We start from the raw sequence: 20,301 nt of genomic DNA, 5'->3' as shown, positions 1-20,301 counted from the left end.
TTCCTCAGTAACAACCGCTAATATTTTGTCTGGATTGACAGTCTCGGATACGTTAGCATAAATGTGTTACGTGTTTAATTTCTTTCTCCTGTTTTCTTTGATTGCAGTTCTCCAGAACAAAAGGACAAATGGCTCTCTCTCCTTCAGAGGTATTTTTTTTCAGTATAACATATTCTTAATCTTCAATCTATAGTTAAAAGAATTAAATTCTTCTATGCAGAGATGTGCCCCAAACTATTCCTCTTTTCCTTAGTAGAAATTACTCATCTGTCCTCAAAATAAAATACTGTTTGAACTGTACACCAGCTACTACTTACTGTAAACAGTGTTCTCTTTGGTACATGTATTCCTTACTTTCTAGGAAGGGGAACATTGAGCTATGGTTAGACAGAAATTAGTCAGTAATCTCTCCCATTTCCATGTCTCCAACCTACTATTTGGAGCAAACAGTTTCCTCAGAACCATGTATTAGGTGTCCATATATGGAAGGTTTTCTGCCAAGCAAAAATCAATTATTTCCCTCACCTTTGAATATACAGACTAAATGGTGAATCAAGTTTTCTCTCTTATTTCCATAACCCTTTCCTCCTGCCTCCCCTTGCTACCTTTCTCAGGGAAGATTTACACTCTACCCAAGAGCTAAATGAGAAGTAAAAGGCCACTATCTTGGTTTGGTGTAATAAAATATTATATATGCTTCTGTACTTGTCAGTAAGTGTCCAGGCCTGTCCAGGGAAGGGGGGAAAGCTTGGAAGACAAAATGCCACCCACAGGTGCCTAAACCTGACTGTGCTTCTCAGACCTCACTGGGAATAGATCTCCTATTCGTTTTCGTGCCCTTACCTGATGTCCCGAGAATTTGATTCTCTTCCAACCCATAATGTAATCCAATTTTGCTGAGTCTTTCCATCTGTCTTTTAAAACGTAGCATATAAGTATATTGAAAATATTAGCAAAATAAATTGATTTTAAAATAAACCATTAGCAAAATCCATCTGACTCAGTGTTGTTTTGGGTTGTTGTTGCATTTGATTAGATACATCAATCTAGAGAAAGAGAAGGACTACCCGAAGAGCATTCCCCTCAAAATCTTCGCCAAGGACATTGGGAATTGTGCCTATGTAAGTGTTTCTAAGCCAGAAAATTAAATTCCAAGTCCCTGCATAAAGCAGAGCACCATGGATGAAAAGAGACAGGCAGGCAGGCAGACAGACAGACTGTGGATGTGCTACAGAAGGCAAGCATTTAGAAATACCATTGTGGGAAAATGCATTTTCCTGGGTCTATGTATGTCTTTGCATATGCGAAAAGTAAGCCCTAGAGAAAATGACACAAGAGAAATTCACATGAACTACAGTATTTCATACTAATCCTCAGAAAGAATATTGCTTGTCTGATGTCTCTTTCCTCCCTCTGGCATTAATGTTTCTCTGGAGCCTTTCAAAAGCAGCTGCAGAGGCTTGAAGTAAAGCCATTTTCACAAGGATATAGTTCCTATTAGTATGAAGCAATTTTTTCCAACTTGTCACTTCTTAAGTAGAAGGTGGTTTTAGATGGTTCTTCATTCTATGACTCTATCTTCATTCTATGAATTTTTAGGAATTGAATCCCTTGGGTTAACAAATGGATGAGCTAGGAGAGAGGACATTTTTAAGGGATCAGCATGTTTCTGCCTCACAGTTTTTATCATATTGGTCAAATAACAATTAAGCCTATTTAGCCTTAGTTATTATGTATAATTTGATGACTAGAAATATAGAAAAAATGCCAAGACGTTATCAATGATGAACAAAATGGAAACTTATAGATGTTTTTATGATACTATACATTGCCATACTTTGCAACCGCTGTGGGTCACCACTGGAAAAAACATAACAAAAACAGTTATGTTTCGGCCAAAAGCAAAAGTTATGCAAATGTTCTGACATGAGTGCCAGATGTTACTGCTTGGGGGAAATACTCAAATTTTTATGGTGTGAAACTACAAAGATCTTACTGTAGACAAAGTAGCAAAATACAAACAAACAAACAAAAAAACCACCTCTATTTTGCTGCCAGCTTTGATTTCAGTTGTTGTAGCAATTGGTTATAATTGGGATATTCATGGAAAATCCCTTGAATTTTTTTTTAAACATTTTCAGTGTGTGGTAAGTGTGTATTTGAGAAAGGCCCAGAATTCCATTCTCTTTGGAAGAGAAGTCAAGAGATGTGGTCAGGTTGGACACTCTGTTTTTATCACTAGTACCCTGGTTAACTCAGCAATGATAGGACACACTGCCCTTAGCTCTCTGAAGTTCCGTCATGAGAAGAGTCTCCTTTCAGGGAGCTCTGCTTCCAGAAAGAGTGATCCCCCCCCCCAAAACAGGAATGTATGTATGTATGGAAAGCATTCTTTATCCTTGGCCTTTAGTTATACACAGCCTGTCCGTGAATTCTGCTAACATGGCGGGGGGGGGAGCCACATTTTCATTTTTGTCTGTTTGCTTTATTTGTTTACTAGCCAAAGAATACCATCTGCAGAAATTCATTTGTTTAGTCTGCCAGGAAGGCATGCAAGGAAAAACACACACCTATAATTAGTTTTGAATGTATGTGTCTAATATTAAGAAAAATCACTGTCTTAGAATCCAGATATATTAGGTGACTATTGGTATTACAGGAAAGATTCTTCATTTTACAAAAGACTCATAAGAGAATTTCTTTAAAATTTAATTTAAGGATAGGTTTTCAGACTTTAAAAAAAAAAAAAGCAGATGCCTTTCATAAAATTATATCTCAAGTTAAAGCCCAACATATAAAACATCTGTGCCACTCTGGTAGAAGACAGACACTGGGTGGGTGCTCTAAGCCCTGCCTGTTGGCTTCTGAGAGACTTTTGCATAATCTTTGGAGTTCAAGAGCACAATTTGAAATCAATTAGCAAACAAGTTTAAGAGGCAATTGGTCATGTCAAATAATCAGCTCATAGAGGGAAAAAAATACTGTAATGGAAAGATAAGGGGTGAATGGTCAGTGGATTTCACTTAACATTTTTCGTACAACATTTTTGTTTTTATATCATTTTGTTTCTGCCTATACTACTTATTTATACCATTTAAGTCCTATCAGGGACACAGCCCTAATTGCTGATTCATCTGGTAATTAGAATATGTAAAACCTATCTGCATAGTAAATCCTTCTTTTTTGATAGGGTAGCGTTGTCTTACATTTAAATGTCTTAGAATTCAGTGAACTCTATATAGATACCCCCAAATCTTGTTAATCCCTTTTTTGTTTGTTGCAAACTGTTTTTAAGTATTAATTTCTAAATGTTGTTTAGCACAGAGCTATCAGAGATCTATTCAATAGCAGAGTTGGCAACAGAATTAAGCTTTCTAAAATTCTCAGTCTTGTTTGCCAGATTCACTGGTTTTCAGGTATCTGCACGTTTCAACACTGAAAACCTCGGTAGCCACAGTGTTTGACATAGTGCTCCATAAATAGTGGTTTTTTAAAAATTCTAAACTTTAAATGTCTTTTTGTAGCCAGTTTTTATTCTGATTTTACCTCAGCTTCTTACCATCCAAAGAAATGACTGCGAAACCCACACTGTGAAAACAGTGCTCAGGAACAAGGAGAAAGTGATCGAGTGCTCTCTCATTACGGAAATACAATTTACAATTATGAGATGATAGGGAGCGCTGGCTGCACTAGATGTGGGGGAGGTGGTTTGGGAGGGTGGTCCATGTACTCTCTCTCTCATGTGTGGTTAATCCTTTTCTTTCTTGCTGAAGGTTTTATATTTTGTGAGCTACACATTATTTATATTAAGAGAAATAGATGTTTTATCAAAAGGCATAAGGTATAATGGAACGAAAGTAAATTATCATCAAGGGCTTGTTGTTCTACTTAAGTCATGTGCTTTACACTGTTAACACTTGAAATCAAATTTGCCTTTGGGTAATCATTTCATAATAATTATTTATTCACCTGATTTAATACTCTTTATTTATAACTACATTTCTTATTTCTTTTTTCCTACAGTCTAAAACTATAACAGTAACAAATTCAGATACAGCAAATGAAGTTATCAACATGTCACTACCAATGCTAGGGATAACTGTAAGTTACTCTACTAGATATTCTCAATTAAAAACAAACTTTGATACTTTAGAGTCAAATAAATACTATCCCTTTCATCATAAGACAGCTAATTACTAGTGATACCAAATTCATGTTTTATTCCTAAAAATGGAGAAAATAAGGACAGTAAAACTTTAATATTAGATGCTACTTCTTATTGACATAAGACTTACGTGAACTCAAAAGCATAATATGATAAGGCTATAATGTTAGAGTGATAATAATATGTATTTTTACTGTATATGCCATATACGTATACAGATGGAGGGGTTTCATGGTCTAAGATTCTAATGAGAAAGTTCTAACCTCCTTCCCACTTGTCTCTCTCTAACTGTCCTTTCCCTCTACCTCTGTCTCCTTTTCTGATTCTTCTCCTTTACCTAATTATTCTTCTATGATCCCAAGATTCCATCCATCTTAGGATGATGAATTCTGAAGGATTTGCTCTGTAGTAGAATGTATACATGAAGAACCCATAGCTAGAATCTATATTCACTGGCTGTAGATCCAGAAGGTGAGATGGCTGGTAACTCTATTGAATTGGTAAATTAAAAAACAAGCTTTGAGTTAGATTGTGAGGTTAGAGAGCTTTAGTGTGCATACCACCTGTTCCCCTGTTTTGGATTTAGCTTCTGCTTCTTTCTGGTTTTGGGGCCAAGGTAAGTTTTTGAAATTCTATTAATGGAGAAGATTGGCGTGTTTGAGGATGAGGTAGGGAGAACACTGGAAAGTTCTCATCTCCCCCTTATCAGTAGATAAGCACCACACAGTGGGTCTTACATTACAAGAAGTGACTTTCAGAAGGTTGGAAACTAAAGGAAGCACTTGAATAATGCCATTTCTTGAGTCAGATTCTCTCTAAATATGAAAGCGTAGTTACTATGATGTAACATGTCACATGTTTGGGTATGCCATAGTCTGCTAAGTTACATTTGGATTTACTCAGACATGGTACTATCATAAGCCTGTAAGCACTCAGAGAAATCAGACTTTAGGGTAAGAAATCTGATTTTTTTTTTTTCAGAAATCTGATTTCTTTTGGTAAAGGTTGTAAAGATGTAAGATGTAAGATATGATTAGATTTATATACACTGGGAAGAAAGGGAGTAGTTTAAGGGAAAGGAAAGGAAATTAATTAATGACATGACTTATTTTATTTATGCTTTTCCTTTGAAAAAAGTGATCCATCTCCTGAGACCAAAAATATTTCTATTCATTATAATTAAGAATCGAGGCTATTTGGTTATACTCTTCTATTCTAAAGGATTATTACAATGTTTTCACATACTACCAGAAAAAAAGGATTTTCATTAGATTGCTTGTTCTCCCTATTTGCAATAAAATTTTATGATTAGAGGATGGGGACAGGAAGTGACAGAGTACAGGAGGGGTCCAGAGGCTGTTCTCCACAGCCAGAGCCTTCCATGATAAGGTCAAGACCATGATTTTTAATCAAAAAATAAAAGCAAGAATATTGAATATTGCCAATCTCTTCTAGTCTCACTTAAAACATTTTTACTCTATCCCCTCCTAAAGGATACAGCAAAGTCTACATAATTTAGTATTATGTCTTCCAAATAAGATTTTTTAGTATTGCTGGACTATAATTCTGCTAGTGAACAATTTCATTGTTTTCTATGACTGGGCCTATTCTCTAGACAGAATTCTTGTCCTTGCTGTTCCCAGGACTGGACTTGCCCAAAAAAAAAATCAGTGTTGACTGTGCCAGCTACCTATCTCCTCAGAGCCTCTTGGTCATTCTCCTTCTGCTCAGAAATAGCTGAACTAATATTCAGCCTTTGAGATTTTAGATTTTCATCTCAGGCCCAGCAAGGTTTTGGCTTTCTGAATACCAAGGATGTCTTTGCAAGGACTTGCTGGAGATTAAGTCCTGTATTCTCTGAGAAGTCCAGAGACAGCAGAAGTTAGGACTCTAAAGAAGAGATTAACCTTGTAGAAAACCAGAACATTTCTTTTTGCTTTGTAAAGAGGTCTGTAATTTTACATTCTGTGGGCTACCCATAATTGTGAGGGCCTGCTTCCATTGTAGTCTGTGGACCCCTTGTCATCACTAGGGAAAAGGGGCAGAAGTCCTGAGTCCTCTGCTAGGGATGAGACAGGAGAAGATAGGTTGTAGCAATTAACATTGCCATCTTCAGAAACTGTATCCACCCCAATGAACCTGAATAGCATTTACAGCAACCCCACTTTTTTTCAAAACATAAATATGACCCCCAAAAGTCTCCTTATTTAATTACCAAACATGAAAGAATTATCATTACTTCTTTTATCCCCAAGGGCTCTGAGAGAGATTACCAGTTATGGGTCAATTCTGGCAGAGAAGAAGCGCCGTACCCACTTATTGGTAAGTTTCTTCAAAAATCTAAGATGAGATTATGATTCTAAATGTCTCAAAGAATTGGTCAGGTGGTCCTAAATGTTAAGCATGATCAAATATTAAATCTCATATATCTGTTTATTCATTTGATACATACCTAACAGCCATTTCCTAAGTCCTAGGCAAATGCTGTCCCTTCACTCAAACAGCTAGCAGTATAGTTAGTTAAGAAGAGAAATGTCAATTTCTCTTTCTATTTTTTCACTTTATAAACTGCTATTTTGCAAATCTTTTTAAATTTTTTTTCTATAAGAAACCAATATGTATTGGTATTCCTTTTCCCTATACATTTATTTTTCACATTCAATTCTTGAATTTCCTATTCCCTTTCACCCCTACGACATTGCCTTTGGGGAAGACTTTCTATACTCCTGTCATGCCTCTTAATTGATCAGTGCTGTTCAAAACCTGCCCTGGGCATCATAATGACAATGAGATTAACCCATTTAGAGTCCTAAAAATATTCACTGACTTATCAGCTGGTTATTATTTCTCGACTTTGCTATTTCTCTAGATGGATTTTCCAGCATTTGTTCTGAGGAATTAATTGGTTAATAGATTACATCTCACCTTGTTTAAATTATTCAGCTAAAAAAATACTTCTTGATCAGTAAGGTCACTCCATGTGGTTAACAGAAGTAGAGCAATTGAAATAAAGGACAGTATCTGTAGCAGATCTTGAAATAATGACAGTAATAATGATGAAGAGGATGATTTCTGCTGATAATTTTTAAATGCTCATTATCTGCCACATATTGTGCAAAGCATATCATGTGCATTATCTCATGTAATCCTTTCATTTACCTGGGAGAGCACTACTTTGTAATTCAGGGTGTTTCAAGTGATCTGCATAATCTAAAACCAAACCTTTCTATAGAATATGCATTCTCACACTTAAAGTAAGCTGTAATGTTCATAGCTGAGGCCCAAATTCACTGCATTTCTAGATTCTTTTTTTAATGTCATTTTCATAAAAATTCTTGAATAACCAAGTTGTTATAAAAATCAAATAAATACTTAACATAATTATTTTCATAAAATATATTAATTAGAACTATTTAGATGTCAGCTTTCAGACTTAAAACAGCTTCAAGCTTCATTGATAACTCACTAAAAAAAGAGAATAACCATGGGACATGATTTAGCAGCAGTTGTCTATTGTGTATTTAAGTAGTGTGCCTTGGAAACTTCAACTCAAGTTTAGCTACAAGCTATTTTTTTTTTTGGCCTTAATCCCTTAATGCTCAATATTATTGGAATGTTGATATTGTGTACCTGTGCTGGATGGAAAGGGAAGGGAAGAGTTCACAGGGTTACATTCAGTGATAGATGAGGAGTAGAACAGAACTTACTCTCTGTACTTAAAAGAAAAAGAAAAAAAGGCAGACTTACAGCACAAGAGTACTTGAAGGTTTAAGTTAAGAAAATGCAATCACTGAAAATATTAAAAAACAAAAAGTCATATTGCAGTCAGACGTCTTGGGTTTAGTTCTACTTTGTAGATTACTTTTTTGAATCTTGTTTCTGTGTTTCACGTGCCCTGCTGCAGTCTTCCTTCTGATTATTGCCTGTGAACACCACCTTCAAAGGGCAGCAGAGGGAAAGAAGCATGAATCAAACTAGTCCTGATTCTCTGGAGTAACTCTGATGACCTAACTAATAAGAAGTAATGAAATGTCTTTTTCAGACAGACATCTTGTGTTGAATAGTGATGCTTGAAATACATAGTTCTTTGCCCTTACTATTTAAATTTTATTATAAAGTTCACTTACTTGATCTTTATCACTGTGTGATAAGTAGAGTCAATGTTTTAAACCATGAGAGATGTCAAGGACTTGCTGAAGATTTATAGATATAGTGTCAAAAGAGAACTAGAGTACCTTAAATAATCCTGCAAACATAGGAAAAGTCAACATCCTGCAGCTCATAGACGAATCTGTGCATTCCAAAGAAGATACTCTTTAAGGATTTTTTTTTTCCTTTTGCTTTTTTCTGACTCCCCCACCCAACCATCACCTGCTTAAAACTACATTGAAGGGGCCACCTGTGTCGTGTGGGGTCTGCAAGTGTGGGAGCACGCAGTGATCGCGCAGACCTCTTCACTCCCAAAGTTTTAGGAACGAACAACAGTGCATTCTCATATTTAGCTCACATGCTCGTGGGGCTGGTCAGCCTAACGTCTACATTTAGATTTTTCTCTGTGTAGGGCATGAATATCCCTATGGAATTAAAATGAGCCATCTTCGAGACACTCTGCTCCTGACACAGGGATCGAAGGATTCTGGCACGCCTTCCAACCTTCAGGAGTCCCTCCTCATGGAGCAGCTGCCCCGGGAGACACAGTGCCAGTTCACCCTGCGGCCCAGCCGCCTGGCCGTGGCCCAGCAGCTCAGTGGTGAGTGGCTTCTCCTCCTTTGTGGAGACTGTTTGAACAACAAGTTTTATTCTTGGAAACAAAGTTAGTACAAATGCATAGCCCCCAACCTTTAGCCAGATGAGGTCTTTTCTTCTTTTTAATTTTCTGAGTGTTTTGAAGGAAAAGATGGGAGTTTTAGAAGATTATTTTATTTTTATTTATTTATTTATTTTCAGCATAACAGTATTCATTATTTGTGCACCACACCCAGTGTTCCATGCAATCTGTGCCCTCTCTAATACCCACCACCTGGTTCCCCCAACCTCCCACCCCCCGCTGCTTCAAACCCCTCAGATTGTTTTTCAGAGTCCATAGTCTCTGATGGTTCACCTTCCCTTCCAATTTCCCTCAACTCCCTTCTCCTCTCTAACTCCCCATATCCTCCATGCTATTTGTTATGCTCCACAGATAAGTGAAACCATATGATAATTGACTCTCTTTGCTTGACTTATTTCACTCAACATAATCTCTTCCAGTCCCGTCCATGTTGCTACAAAAGTTGGGTATTCATCCTTTCTGATGGAGACATAATACTCCATAGTGTATATGGACCACATCTTATCCATTCGTCCATTGAAGGGCATCTTGGTTCTTTCCACAGTTTGGCGACCGTGGCCATTGCTGCTATAAACATTGGGGTACAGATGGCCCTTCTTTTCACTACATCTGTATCTTTGGGGTAAATACCCAGGAGTGCAATGGCAGGGTCATAGGGAAGCTCTATTTTTAATTTCTTAAGGAATCTCCACACTGTTTTCCAAAGTAGCTGCACCAAATTGCATTCCCACCAACAGTGTAAGAGGGTTCCCCTTTCTCCACATCCCCTCCAACACATGTTGCTTTCTGTCTTGCTAATTTTGGCTATTCTAACTGGTGTAAGGTGATATCTCAATGTGGTTTTAATTTGAATCTCCCTGATGGCTAGTGATGATGAACATTTTTTCATGTGTCTGATAGCCATTTGTATGTCTTCATTGGAGAAGTGTCTGTTCATATCTTCTGCCCATTTTTTGATATGATTATCTGTTTTGTGTGTGTTGAGTTTGAGGAGTTCTTTATAGATCCTGGGTATCAACCTTTTGTCTGTACTGTCATTTGCAAATATCTTCTCCCATTCATTGGGTTGCCTCTTTGTTTTGTTGACTATTTCCTTTGCTGTGCAGAAGCTTTTGATTTTGATGACGTCCCAAAAGTTCATTTTCGCTTTTGTTTCCTTTGCCTTTGGAGACATATCTTGAAAGAAGTTGCTGTTGCTGATATCGAAGAAATTACTGCCTATTTTCCCCTCTAAGATTCTGATGGATTCCTGTCTCACGTTGAGGTCTTTTATCCATTTTGAGTTTATCTTTTGTGTACGGTGTAAGAGAATGGTCGAGTTTCATTCTTCTACATATAGCTGTCCAGTTTTCCCAGCACCATTTGTTGAAGAGACTGTCTTTTATCCACTGTATATTTTTCCTGTTTTGTCAGTGGCTTTCTTATACACTAACAATGAAAATACAGAAATGGAAATTAGAGAATCGATTCCATTTACTATAGCACCAAGAACCGTAAGATACATGGGAATAAACCTAACCAAAGAGGTAAAGGATCTGTACTCGAGGAACTACAGAACACTCATGAAAGAAATGAAGAAGACACAAAAAGATGGAAGACCATTCCATGCTCTTGGATCGGAAGAATAAACATTGTTAAAATGTCTATACTGCCTAGAGCAATCTATACTTTTAATGCCATTCCGATCAAAATTCCACCAATATTCTTCAAAGAGCTGGAGCAAATAATCCAAAAATTTGTATGGAATCAGAAGAGACCCCGAATCGCTAAGGACATGTTGGAAAACAAAAATAAAACAGGGGGCATCACATTACCTGATTTCAAGCTTTACTACAAAGCTGTGATCACCAAGACAGCATGGTACTGACATAAAAACAGACACATAGACCAGTGGAACAGAGTAGAGAGCCCAGATATGGATCCTCAACTCTATGGGCAAATAATCTTCGACAAAACAGGAAAAAATATACAGAAGATAATTTTATAAATGATCAGTAGACATGACTGACTTGGAGTCAGCAGCGAGTAGTAGTACCGTCTGTTTCTTCTTTTTTCCCTCTTCCTTCCCCTTTAACCTTGTGCTCACTGCCACGTCCAAGGCGCTGAGCCATGCTGCAGGTGTTTTAATGTCTTCTTTGTGCTGTGATACATTGCACTGCGTGTTCTCCTCAGTGGTCACACTGTAAGCAGGAGCCTGTCCATATCGGGTGTCCGGACACTGTGATGCCGTGTGTGGATCTTAGTATGGATAAGTCTGGGAAAATTAAGATGATTTCCATAGACATCTCTCCTTGGTCTACTAATCTAATCTGAATTCTCTGTGAATATAGCCATCTCTTTTATGTACTCCATAATAAAGACTCTAGAATGATAAAAATGATATTGAACATAAGAGGACTATTATTTACCCTAACCCCAGTTTGAGCTTTAATCTAACCTCAGTCTGAAAGTGAGACTGTATAGGAAATAGGAAATGTATCATGCGGGTAATGGGAGTGGGGTTGCAGGTCTGTGGCCACCTTAGTGGTAAAATACCATTGGAACTATAGTTTGAAATCAGAAAATAACTGCTACAAATTTGTGTAAGAATGGAAATCTTGCTGCTTTTACTTTTGACAGCATGAGAAGTGTAAAAATAGTTCAACGTTTCTTGTGATTAAATGTCAGTTGTTTCAAAATGTACCTTTCAAAAGTTTTTTTATGTAAGCATTTTTTGCCTTGTAATTTAAGTTGAATTCATTAAGAAACATCCTCAAATTTGCAGTAAAAACTAATTTCCAAAGCCATTCACCACAAAGAAAGTTCTTCTCATTCATAAAAATTTCAATCTCAGCCCTGAGTTCAAAGATCACTATAAAACTTTACCTCCTCTTTAGCCACTGAGCTGCCATGTGATAGCACAGGTCAGGCTCTTCAGCTTCTGTTTCTGAAAGAAATTTACAGAATTGGCAGCGAGTAAGTCCAAGAGAGTGAATGAAGTTTACCTGGACACTACTGATCCAGTAACACCTGATAGATGCAAATACTTCCTGCACGGTACCACTGATGAATAAGCATTAAACACTACATTTTCACAGACATTGTACATTTGTTAAATTACATCCTTTTCTGCTCCACACACTTTGACTACCATAGCAGATTCCACCTCAGGCTATACTGAAGTATTACAGTTTCTCCAATTTTTTAAAATTATTCTCACCTATAGTTGTTCCATGCAGACTAGTCAAGACTAATACCTCAGTCACTTCAAACAAAGCACTGACTTCTTGAATAAACAACTGAGTAGAATGTATTGGTAACATCTGCCAACTCATCAAGAACCAAGGATAGTGGTTTGAAATAGTATCTTGGTTTTTTTAGATTCCTATTGATATTACTGGGAATGTCCTCGACTATTCAAGCAACAGTTCTCACCATAAGGCTAATAGTCTTTTTTTTTAATATTTATTTCTTTATTAGAGAGTGTGTGCACATGCACAAGTTGGGGGAGGGATAGAGGGTCAGAATCTTCAAGCAGACTTCCTGCTGAGTGTGGAGCCAGATGTGGGGCTCAGTCCCACAAAACCGGAGTCAAAACCAGGATCAGATGCTCAACTGACTGAGCCCCCCAGGCGCCCCAGAAGGCTAATAGTCTTAAGTCTAGTTTTTCTGTACACATCTCTTCATCTATTGCAAGCGCACAAAATAAGCAACTCCTAATTGGTAAATGGCTTTCCTTGCATTACTAGTAATTAGCCACTCAGAAACTGACTTTTATTAGAACCTCATTTTTATTTGTTTGTTTTGGGGGTTTTTTGTTGTTGTTGTTCTTTTGGGGGAGGGGGAGAAATTCCATAGTGCTGAATGTTCCATTTTAAATACCCTGAATTCTTATAATCAGTACTTTCTTCTGAGTTGGGACTATTGTGATGAGTTCTTAGTATGATGATGTCAGCATATATTGTATTCTTGTAGCACAGTTGTCATATTATTGCATGATTAACACAATGCTCTGTCATTTATTACAACAACAAAGTCATCCACACTGCTCTGTCCTTAAAAGCTCAACACTAGACATGACAGGTAATAAAACATTAATATTTTACAGTATCAGGATATACAAGGCACTCAGAACTCTATCCAGATATAAATGTGTCGCTGTAGTTTGCTGTATTGGACAGCAGTGCAAAGCAGTGAGAGCACCACTGCTGGTCGTCGTCAGGACCGCTCAGCTCTGCCACAGAGCATGAAGTGGAAGCAGCCACAGACAGGACTGCATACGTGAATGAACGCAGTTGTGTTCCAGCAGGACTGTTATAGGTAGTGGTCAAATTTGAATTTCATGTAATTTTCATGTGTCAGAATATTCTTCTTTTGATTCTTTTCAACCTTTAAAAAACATAAACTTTCCAGACTATCCAAAGAGAGGTGGCAGGCCAGATTTGGCCCATGGAGCATAGTTTGCTTCCTTCAGATGTGGAATTTTATCAAATGCTTTTTCTGTGTCTATTGAAATGATCATATGATTTTTATCCTTCATTTTGGGAATGTGGTGTATCACATTGATTGATTAGCCAATGATGAACCATCCTTGGATCCCTGGAAGAAATTGAACGTGTGTGTGATCCTTCTGATATATTGTTAAATTTGGTTTGCTAATATATTTATGATATTTTTGCATCTCTGTTCATTAGGAATATTGGCCTGTAATTTTCTTTCTTGTGTCTTTGTCTAGTTTTGATATCCGGGTAGTGCTGGCCTTTTATTTTTATTATTTTTTTAATTTATTTGAAAGAGAGAGATAGTGAGACAAAGTACAAGAGGGGGTAGGGTCAGAAGGAGAAGCAGACTCATTAAGCAGGGAGCCCGAAGCAGGGAGCCCGATCCTGGAACTCCAGGATCATGACCTGAGTCTAAGCCAGTCGTTTAACCAACTGAGCCACCCAGGAGCCCAGTGTTGGCCTTTTAAAATGAATTTGATTGTGTTCCTTCCTCCTATCTTTTGGAGATAGAGAAAGATTTGTATTAATTCCTCTTTACATTTTTGGTAGAATTTCCCAGTTAAGCCATTTGGTCCTGGACTTTTGTTTGTAGGGAGGATATTAATTACAGATTCAATCTCCTTACTAGTAATTGGTCTGTTTAGATTTTCTATTTCTTCTATTTTTCAGGTTTGTAAGGTTATATGTTTTTAGGAAGTTATCCATTTCTTCTAGGTTGTCCAGTTTGTTGGTGTATAATTGTTTCTGGAAATCTCTTATTATATTCTGTATTTCTATAGTATCAGCTGTAATGTCTCCTCTTTCCTTTCTGATTTTATTTATTTGAGCCTTCTCTTTTTCTTGGTGAGCTAGCTTAAGATTTGCCAATTTTTTTTTATCTTTTCAAAGAAGCAGCTCTTGGTTTCATTGATTTTTCTCTAGTCACTTTAGTCTCTGTTTCCTTTACTGCTCCTCTGATCTTTGTTATTTCCTTCCTTCTACTAACTTTGGACTTTGTTTATTCTTTTTCTAGTTCCTTGAAGTGTAAAGTTAGGTGGTTTACTTTAGATTTGTCCTATTTCTTGGGTAGGCATTTATTTCTATGAACTTGCATCTTAGACCTGCTTCTGCTATGTCCTGTAAGTTTTGGTATGTTGTATTTGCATTTTTATTTGTCTCAAGGTATTTTTTATTTTTATTTTAAAATTTTTTGTCCTATTTTTCACTGGTTGTTTAATCTCCACATGTTTATGAATTTTCCAGTTTTCTTTTTGTAATTAATTTCTAGTTTCAGTCCATCATGGTCAGAAAACATTCTTGGTATGACTTCACCCTTTTAAATTTGTTAAGACCACTTTTGTGGCCTAATATAAGATCTCTCCTAGAGAATTTTTCCATTTGCACTTGAGAAGAATGTGCTTATGCTGTTCTGTTTGGATGGAGTGCTCTGTATATGTTAAGCCCCTCTAGTCTACCATGTTATTTAAGGCCAGTATTTCCTTATTGATTTTTGATCTGGATGATCTGTCCATTGATTTAAGTGGGGTATCAAAGTTCCTTACTGTTAGTATATTGCCATCTACTTCATTCCTTTAGGTCTGTTAATATTTTCTTTATATATTTATATGCTCCTGTTTTGGGTGTATAAATATTTACAAGTGTTATATCCTTTAGTGGATTGACCTCTTTATCATTACATGATACCCTTCTTTGTCACTTATTACAGACTTTGTTTTATAATCTGTTTTGTCCAACGTGTTATAAGTATAGCTTCTTCAGCTCTCGTTTGGTTTCCATTTGCATGGAATATCTTTTTCTATCCCTTCATTTTCATCTGTGTTTGTCCTTAAGTCTGAAGTGAGTTTCTTAGATGTCACAAATGGATGACTCGTTAATTTTTTTTTAATCCATTCAGCCACTCTATGTTTTCTACTCTAATTGGAACTTTTAGTCCATTTGCATTTAAAGTAATAATTGATCTATGTGCTTCTTGGCATTTTGTTATTTTTTTCTGGCTGTTTTTTAGTTCCTCTGTTTTTTTCTTCTTTTCAGGCTCTCTTCCTTTGTGGTTTGATGATTTTCTTTAGTGGGATACTTCGATTCCTTTCTCATTTATCTTTTGTGTACCTACTCTGGATTTTTGTTGGGTGGTTATCATGAGGCTTACATAGAACAAATTTATAACATTCTAGTTTAAGTTGATATAAGTTTGGATACTTTCTGAAGCTCTACATTTTTACTCTACCTCTGCTGTGTTTTATGTTTTTGTTGTGACATTTTACATCTTTTTATCATGTGTAACCCTTAAGTAATTATTGCAGTTGGTCATTCTTACTACTTTTGTCTTTTAACCTTCATTTTAGCTTTATAAGTGATTAATTCACTATCTTATTGTTTTCCATTACTACTGAGAGTTATATTTTTCTATGTTACTAATTAGTTATCACTAATTAGCACCCTTTCTTTCCAGCTTGAAGAAGTTCCTTTAACATTTCTTGTAAGGCTGGCTTAGTAGTGATCAACTCCTTTAGCTCTTGCTTTTCTGGAAAACTCTTTATCTCTTCTTTAATTCTGAATGATAACTTTGCTATGTAGTGTATTCTTCTTCTTCCTTAGAAACTTTTTTTCTTTCAGCATATTATGCTACTTCTAGGCTACAGAATCTCTGCTTAAAAAATCGAATAGTTTTAAGGCGGTTCCCTTTATGTAGCAAGTGGTTTTTCTCTTGATGTTTTTAAGATTCCACCCCCCTTGTCTTTAACTTAGAGCATTTTGCATTTTAATTATAATATGTCTTTGTATGGGATTGTTTGGATTCATCTTATGTAGAACTCTCTGGGATTCCTGGATTTGGATATCTCTTTCTTTCCACAGCTTAGGGAAGTTTTTAGCCATTATTTCTTCACAAAAGTTTTCTGCCTTTTTCTCTCTTTCTCCTTTTGGGAATCCTAAAATGCAAATTTTGGTCATCTTGATATTGCCCCATAATCCCCTTTAACTGTCTTTACTCTTTTTTTGTTCCTGTTTCTTTTTGCTGCTCAGATCAGGTAAGTTCCTCCACCTGGTTTTCAGGTTCACTGATCCTTTCTTCTACTTCCTCTATTCTGCTTTTGAACTCTTCTACTGTGTGTGGTGTTTGTGTTTGTGTGTGTGTGTGTGTGTGTGTGTGTGTGTGTGTGTGGTTTTTTTGGTTGACTTTCTATACTCTCCAGCTCTGTGATTTCTGCTTAGAACTTTCCTGTATTTTCTGTCTCTTTTTTGAAGTTCTGTATTTATCCATTGTTTTCCTGATTTCAGTGAGCATCTTAATGACCATTACTTTGAACTCTTTATCATTACTTTTTTTTTAAGATTTTATTTATTTATTTGACAGACAGCGATTACAAGTAGGCAGAGAGGCAGGCAGAGAGAGAGGAGGAAGCAGGCTCCCTGCCAAGCAGAGTGCCTGATGCGGGGCTCGATCCCAGGACCCCAAGATCATCACCTGAGCAGAAGGCAGAGGCTTAACCCACTGAGTCACCCAGGCACCCCAAACTCTTTATCATTACTTATCTCTACTTCATTAAGGTTTTTTTTTGAAGTTTTTTCTTTTGTTTTTAATATATTGCTATGTTTCTTCATTTTGCTTAATTCTCCGTACAATTTTCTGTACATTAAATGAAACAGTTACCTGTCCCAGTTTTGAAGGGCTGACCTTGTGTAGGAGATGAACCTTAACATTCACCCCTGCCCTGGTTGTTGGTTGTCTCTCAAACCTTTGTGATTGTCCAAGAAGCTTATTTCATTGTTATTGTTAATGTCTCCCAGTAATCGAGGGTATGCCAAGACCAGTCAGTGTTCCAAAAAGAAGGATCTCATTCAGCACCCAGATTTAAACTGATTGGAAACCAGATCCCCAGGCAGCAGCTTTTAAAGAATGCAAATATATACAGTGCTGTGGGACCACAGGCATACACCCTGCTGGTCCCTAGAGCTAGGCCATCTGAAGGTGTCCCCTGGGCAGCAGTAGCAAAAATCAGGGCTCCAGATGCATGTATAAGCTTCTTTCAGGGAGATAGTGGTGACCTGCAGGGAAGCAGAGGGGAAGAGCAGAGATGGTGTCTCCTATCCTGTGGTCCTTGAGAATAACTTCATAGCCTCTAGATGTATGCCAAATCTGAAGCCAGCCCCTAAAGCTGAATTTCCAGGACTGGCAAGTGGGTCTCTTTCACAGAAATCATGGGGGTATGTTTCAATTTGCTGCCTGCAGTACCCAGGGTGTGGTAGTTTGCCAAGAACTGTCTCTGCCTATTATAATTTCATGTCACCCAGAATTGCAGGTCCCCCTTGGCCTTTAGTACCACGCAATTACTGGGCATCCCCAGCATGACAGCCACAAAGACTGTTCACCAGAAGTGGGTATCTCTGGGAGATACTAGACCTTGAGCAAGCAGAAGGAGAACAGATAGTATCCACTGGTTGGAGCAAGGCAGAGGGGGAGTGCACAGATGGCACTTGCCCATAAAGATGGAAGAAAAGGAAAAGGAAAAATAAGAAAGAAAGAAAAAAGAAAAAGGTAAAGGGAAATAAAAAGAAAAATTTAAAAAGAAAAAAATATGGTACCTGCCAGCTTTAGTTAGGCATAGGGAGAGTGTAGAAGATGGTGCCCACCAGCTGGAGCATAAAGATGACACCTGCTGGCTGGGAATGTGTGTGTGTGTGTGTGTGTGTGTGTGTATATAAAATTATAAAATATATGTATATAATATACATACCTGTTAGCTTTAGCAAGACAAACAGAGACCAGGAAGCTTTCATTCCCAGAGAGTATCCCAGTGGATCTCTACCCCTCAGACCAATGGTTTAAAATTAGGAAATGAGTCTCTTTCACATAAAGTCTGGGTGCTTTTCAAAGAGCTGCTTCTATACTGGGCTGTGGGGTCCGAGAGTCTGCATATGGGCCTTTCAAGAACGATTCCAGTTTGGCACAACCTTCTGGGTCTCATGGCTGATGACCCCGGTGGTCATCAAAACCATATGTTTAGGGACTCATCTCTCAGGTGCCAGCCAGTCTTACAAGTTGGGGTGTTTAATGTGGGCTACAAACTCATCACTCCTCAGGGAGAAACTCCAGGTTTTGAATTTCTTCCTAATTGTGGATCACATGTCAGGGTGGATTTTATAATCTTTTTATAATCTTTATCCATTCATCTGTCAATGGACATCTGGGCTCTTTCCATAGTCTGAGGTGCAGGTGCCCCTTCAGATCACTACATTTCAATTGTAGGATAGCTCTATTTTTAACTTTTTGAGGAACCTCCATACTGTTTTCCAGAGTGGCTGCACCAGCTTGCATTCCCACCAACAGCGTAGGAGGGTTCCCTTTTCTCCACATCCTCACCAATGTTAGTTGTTTCCTGTCTTGTTGATTTTAGCCATTCTGACTGATGTGAGGTGGTATCTCATTGTGGTTTTGATTTGTATTTCCCTGATGCCAAGTTACATCATGCTAGAATTTCTAATTAAGGTTTTTAAACTATTTTTCTAAGATAATTTATAAACACAAACTTTTAAGAATGGTAACTTTTTAACATTCAAATCCCTAATTTAAGCATGAAGAAACACTAACTGGAATCTTGCCAGGATTATTTAGTAAAGCTAGATTTATATAAATTTAATTTCCCCTACAATTGCATCTCCCTTTTTTTTTATAGTAATAGCATATTCTCTCATCAGCCTTTGACATTTAGAAAGTAAGAGCTATACATTGAAAGCTCTGTAAGAAAATAACTTTAATGAAATTTTTTTTCTCTCAGTCCCAGAGTGAACTTGAACTCTAAACGTGAGTGTTGTGCATAACAAAAGGCATGGCTGCAGCTGAAAGTGTTTCTGATGAAGTGCAGGCCTCGATTTCTACTTGCTCCTCTGTCAACACTCATAGGATAGCGGGCATATAACTTTATGATGAGGCATTTTTCCTAAGAAGTATGTGAAAGCTAAAAAGTCAAATAAATCTGATAGTTTTAGAAATAGTGAAACCAGGTTAAATGCAAGGAACCTAGACTGAGTACAACTGCTCAGCACACATATTAAACGAACATTTGCAGATTGACATTGGTAAACACAGGAACCTCCCTTCTGGGTTTAAGAATGGGTTTCGTTTCCTTCTCTGTCTTTTAAAATGGCAAAGATTGGGAATGTCAGTGCAGGAAGCACTCTGGTTAAGCAGTCTGGTATTCCTTTGGGTGTCTTCGCAGCTTTAGGGAAGACTGCAGGGACCCACAGCCTTGCAAAGCAATACTTTAACATACATTATCCTTTTTAATCCTCTTAATAAGGCTTTGAGGTATAGGTCATACTCCTACTTTAAGGCTGGCAGAACAGGTGAAGTAACTTGCCCACATAAGTGTCTGAACCAGGAGTCCAACTGAGCTTCTGATCCCAGAGCTTTATACCTGGATGTACGTACACTGGCGAGGCACTCACTGTATTCAGAGGAAGCCAGAGGTGGAAGACAAGATGTTATTTATTTGATTGTCTCCCCACAACTTGGTGTTTGTGGTGTTTGGTTTAAGATGTTTATGCTGAAATAAAATGCTAAGGGACATTGGAACCAAACAGTGTAAAACACTTCTTTAAAATTCTTTATAGAATTTTATATATATAAAATTGACATTTGACATTGATGACCATTTCCACCCTGAAAAGATCATCTCCTTCAGTGTCCCATTGTTAGGACTATTGACCAGCTGAACGTCACCTGTGGTAGCTTGATGAGCCGTCAGTGCCACGCGACAGAGTTGGATGACTAAGTCCCACACATTGTCAATGGAGAAAATAGCATTTGATCCTGTGTGGGCACCTCCTGA

The 20,301-nt window shown here is 37.4% G+C and overlaps 1 protein-coding gene across 5 annotated transcripts in view; it reads left to right on the top strand.

Moving 5' to 3' along the window:
* The window catches only part of ARHGAP20 (Rho GTPase activating protein 20), a 128,570-nt gene that overhangs the window by 91,763 nt on the left and 16,506 nt on the right, over window positions 1-20,301 (top strand). For all 5 annotated transcript variants that reach the window (XM_032356729.1, XM_032356725.1, XM_032356726.1 and 2 more), the window contains 5 exons: window positions 108-149; window positions 1,037-1,121; window positions 4,024-4,101; window positions 6,421-6,487; window positions 8,727-8,915. In XM_032356729.1, the coding sequence (XP_032212620.1) occupies window positions 108-149; window positions 1,037-1,121; window positions 4,024-4,101; window positions 6,421-6,487; window positions 8,727-8,915 (461 nt within the window). The remainder of the gene's footprint in view (window positions 1-107; window positions 150-1,036; window positions 1,122-4,023; window positions 4,102-6,420; window positions 6,488-8,726; window positions 8,916-20,301) is intronic.

This window comes from Mustela erminea, chromosome 9 (genome assembly GCF_009829155.1).
Source record: "Mustela erminea isolate mMusErm1 chromosome 9, mMusErm1.Pri, whole genome shotgun sequence".
Lineage (NCBI taxonomy): Eukaryota > Metazoa > Chordata > Mammalia > Carnivora > Mustelidae > Mustela > Mustela erminea.
The sequence above is the reverse complement of the archived record's forward strand: the minus strand, read 5'-3'. Positions and strand labels throughout refer to the sequence as shown.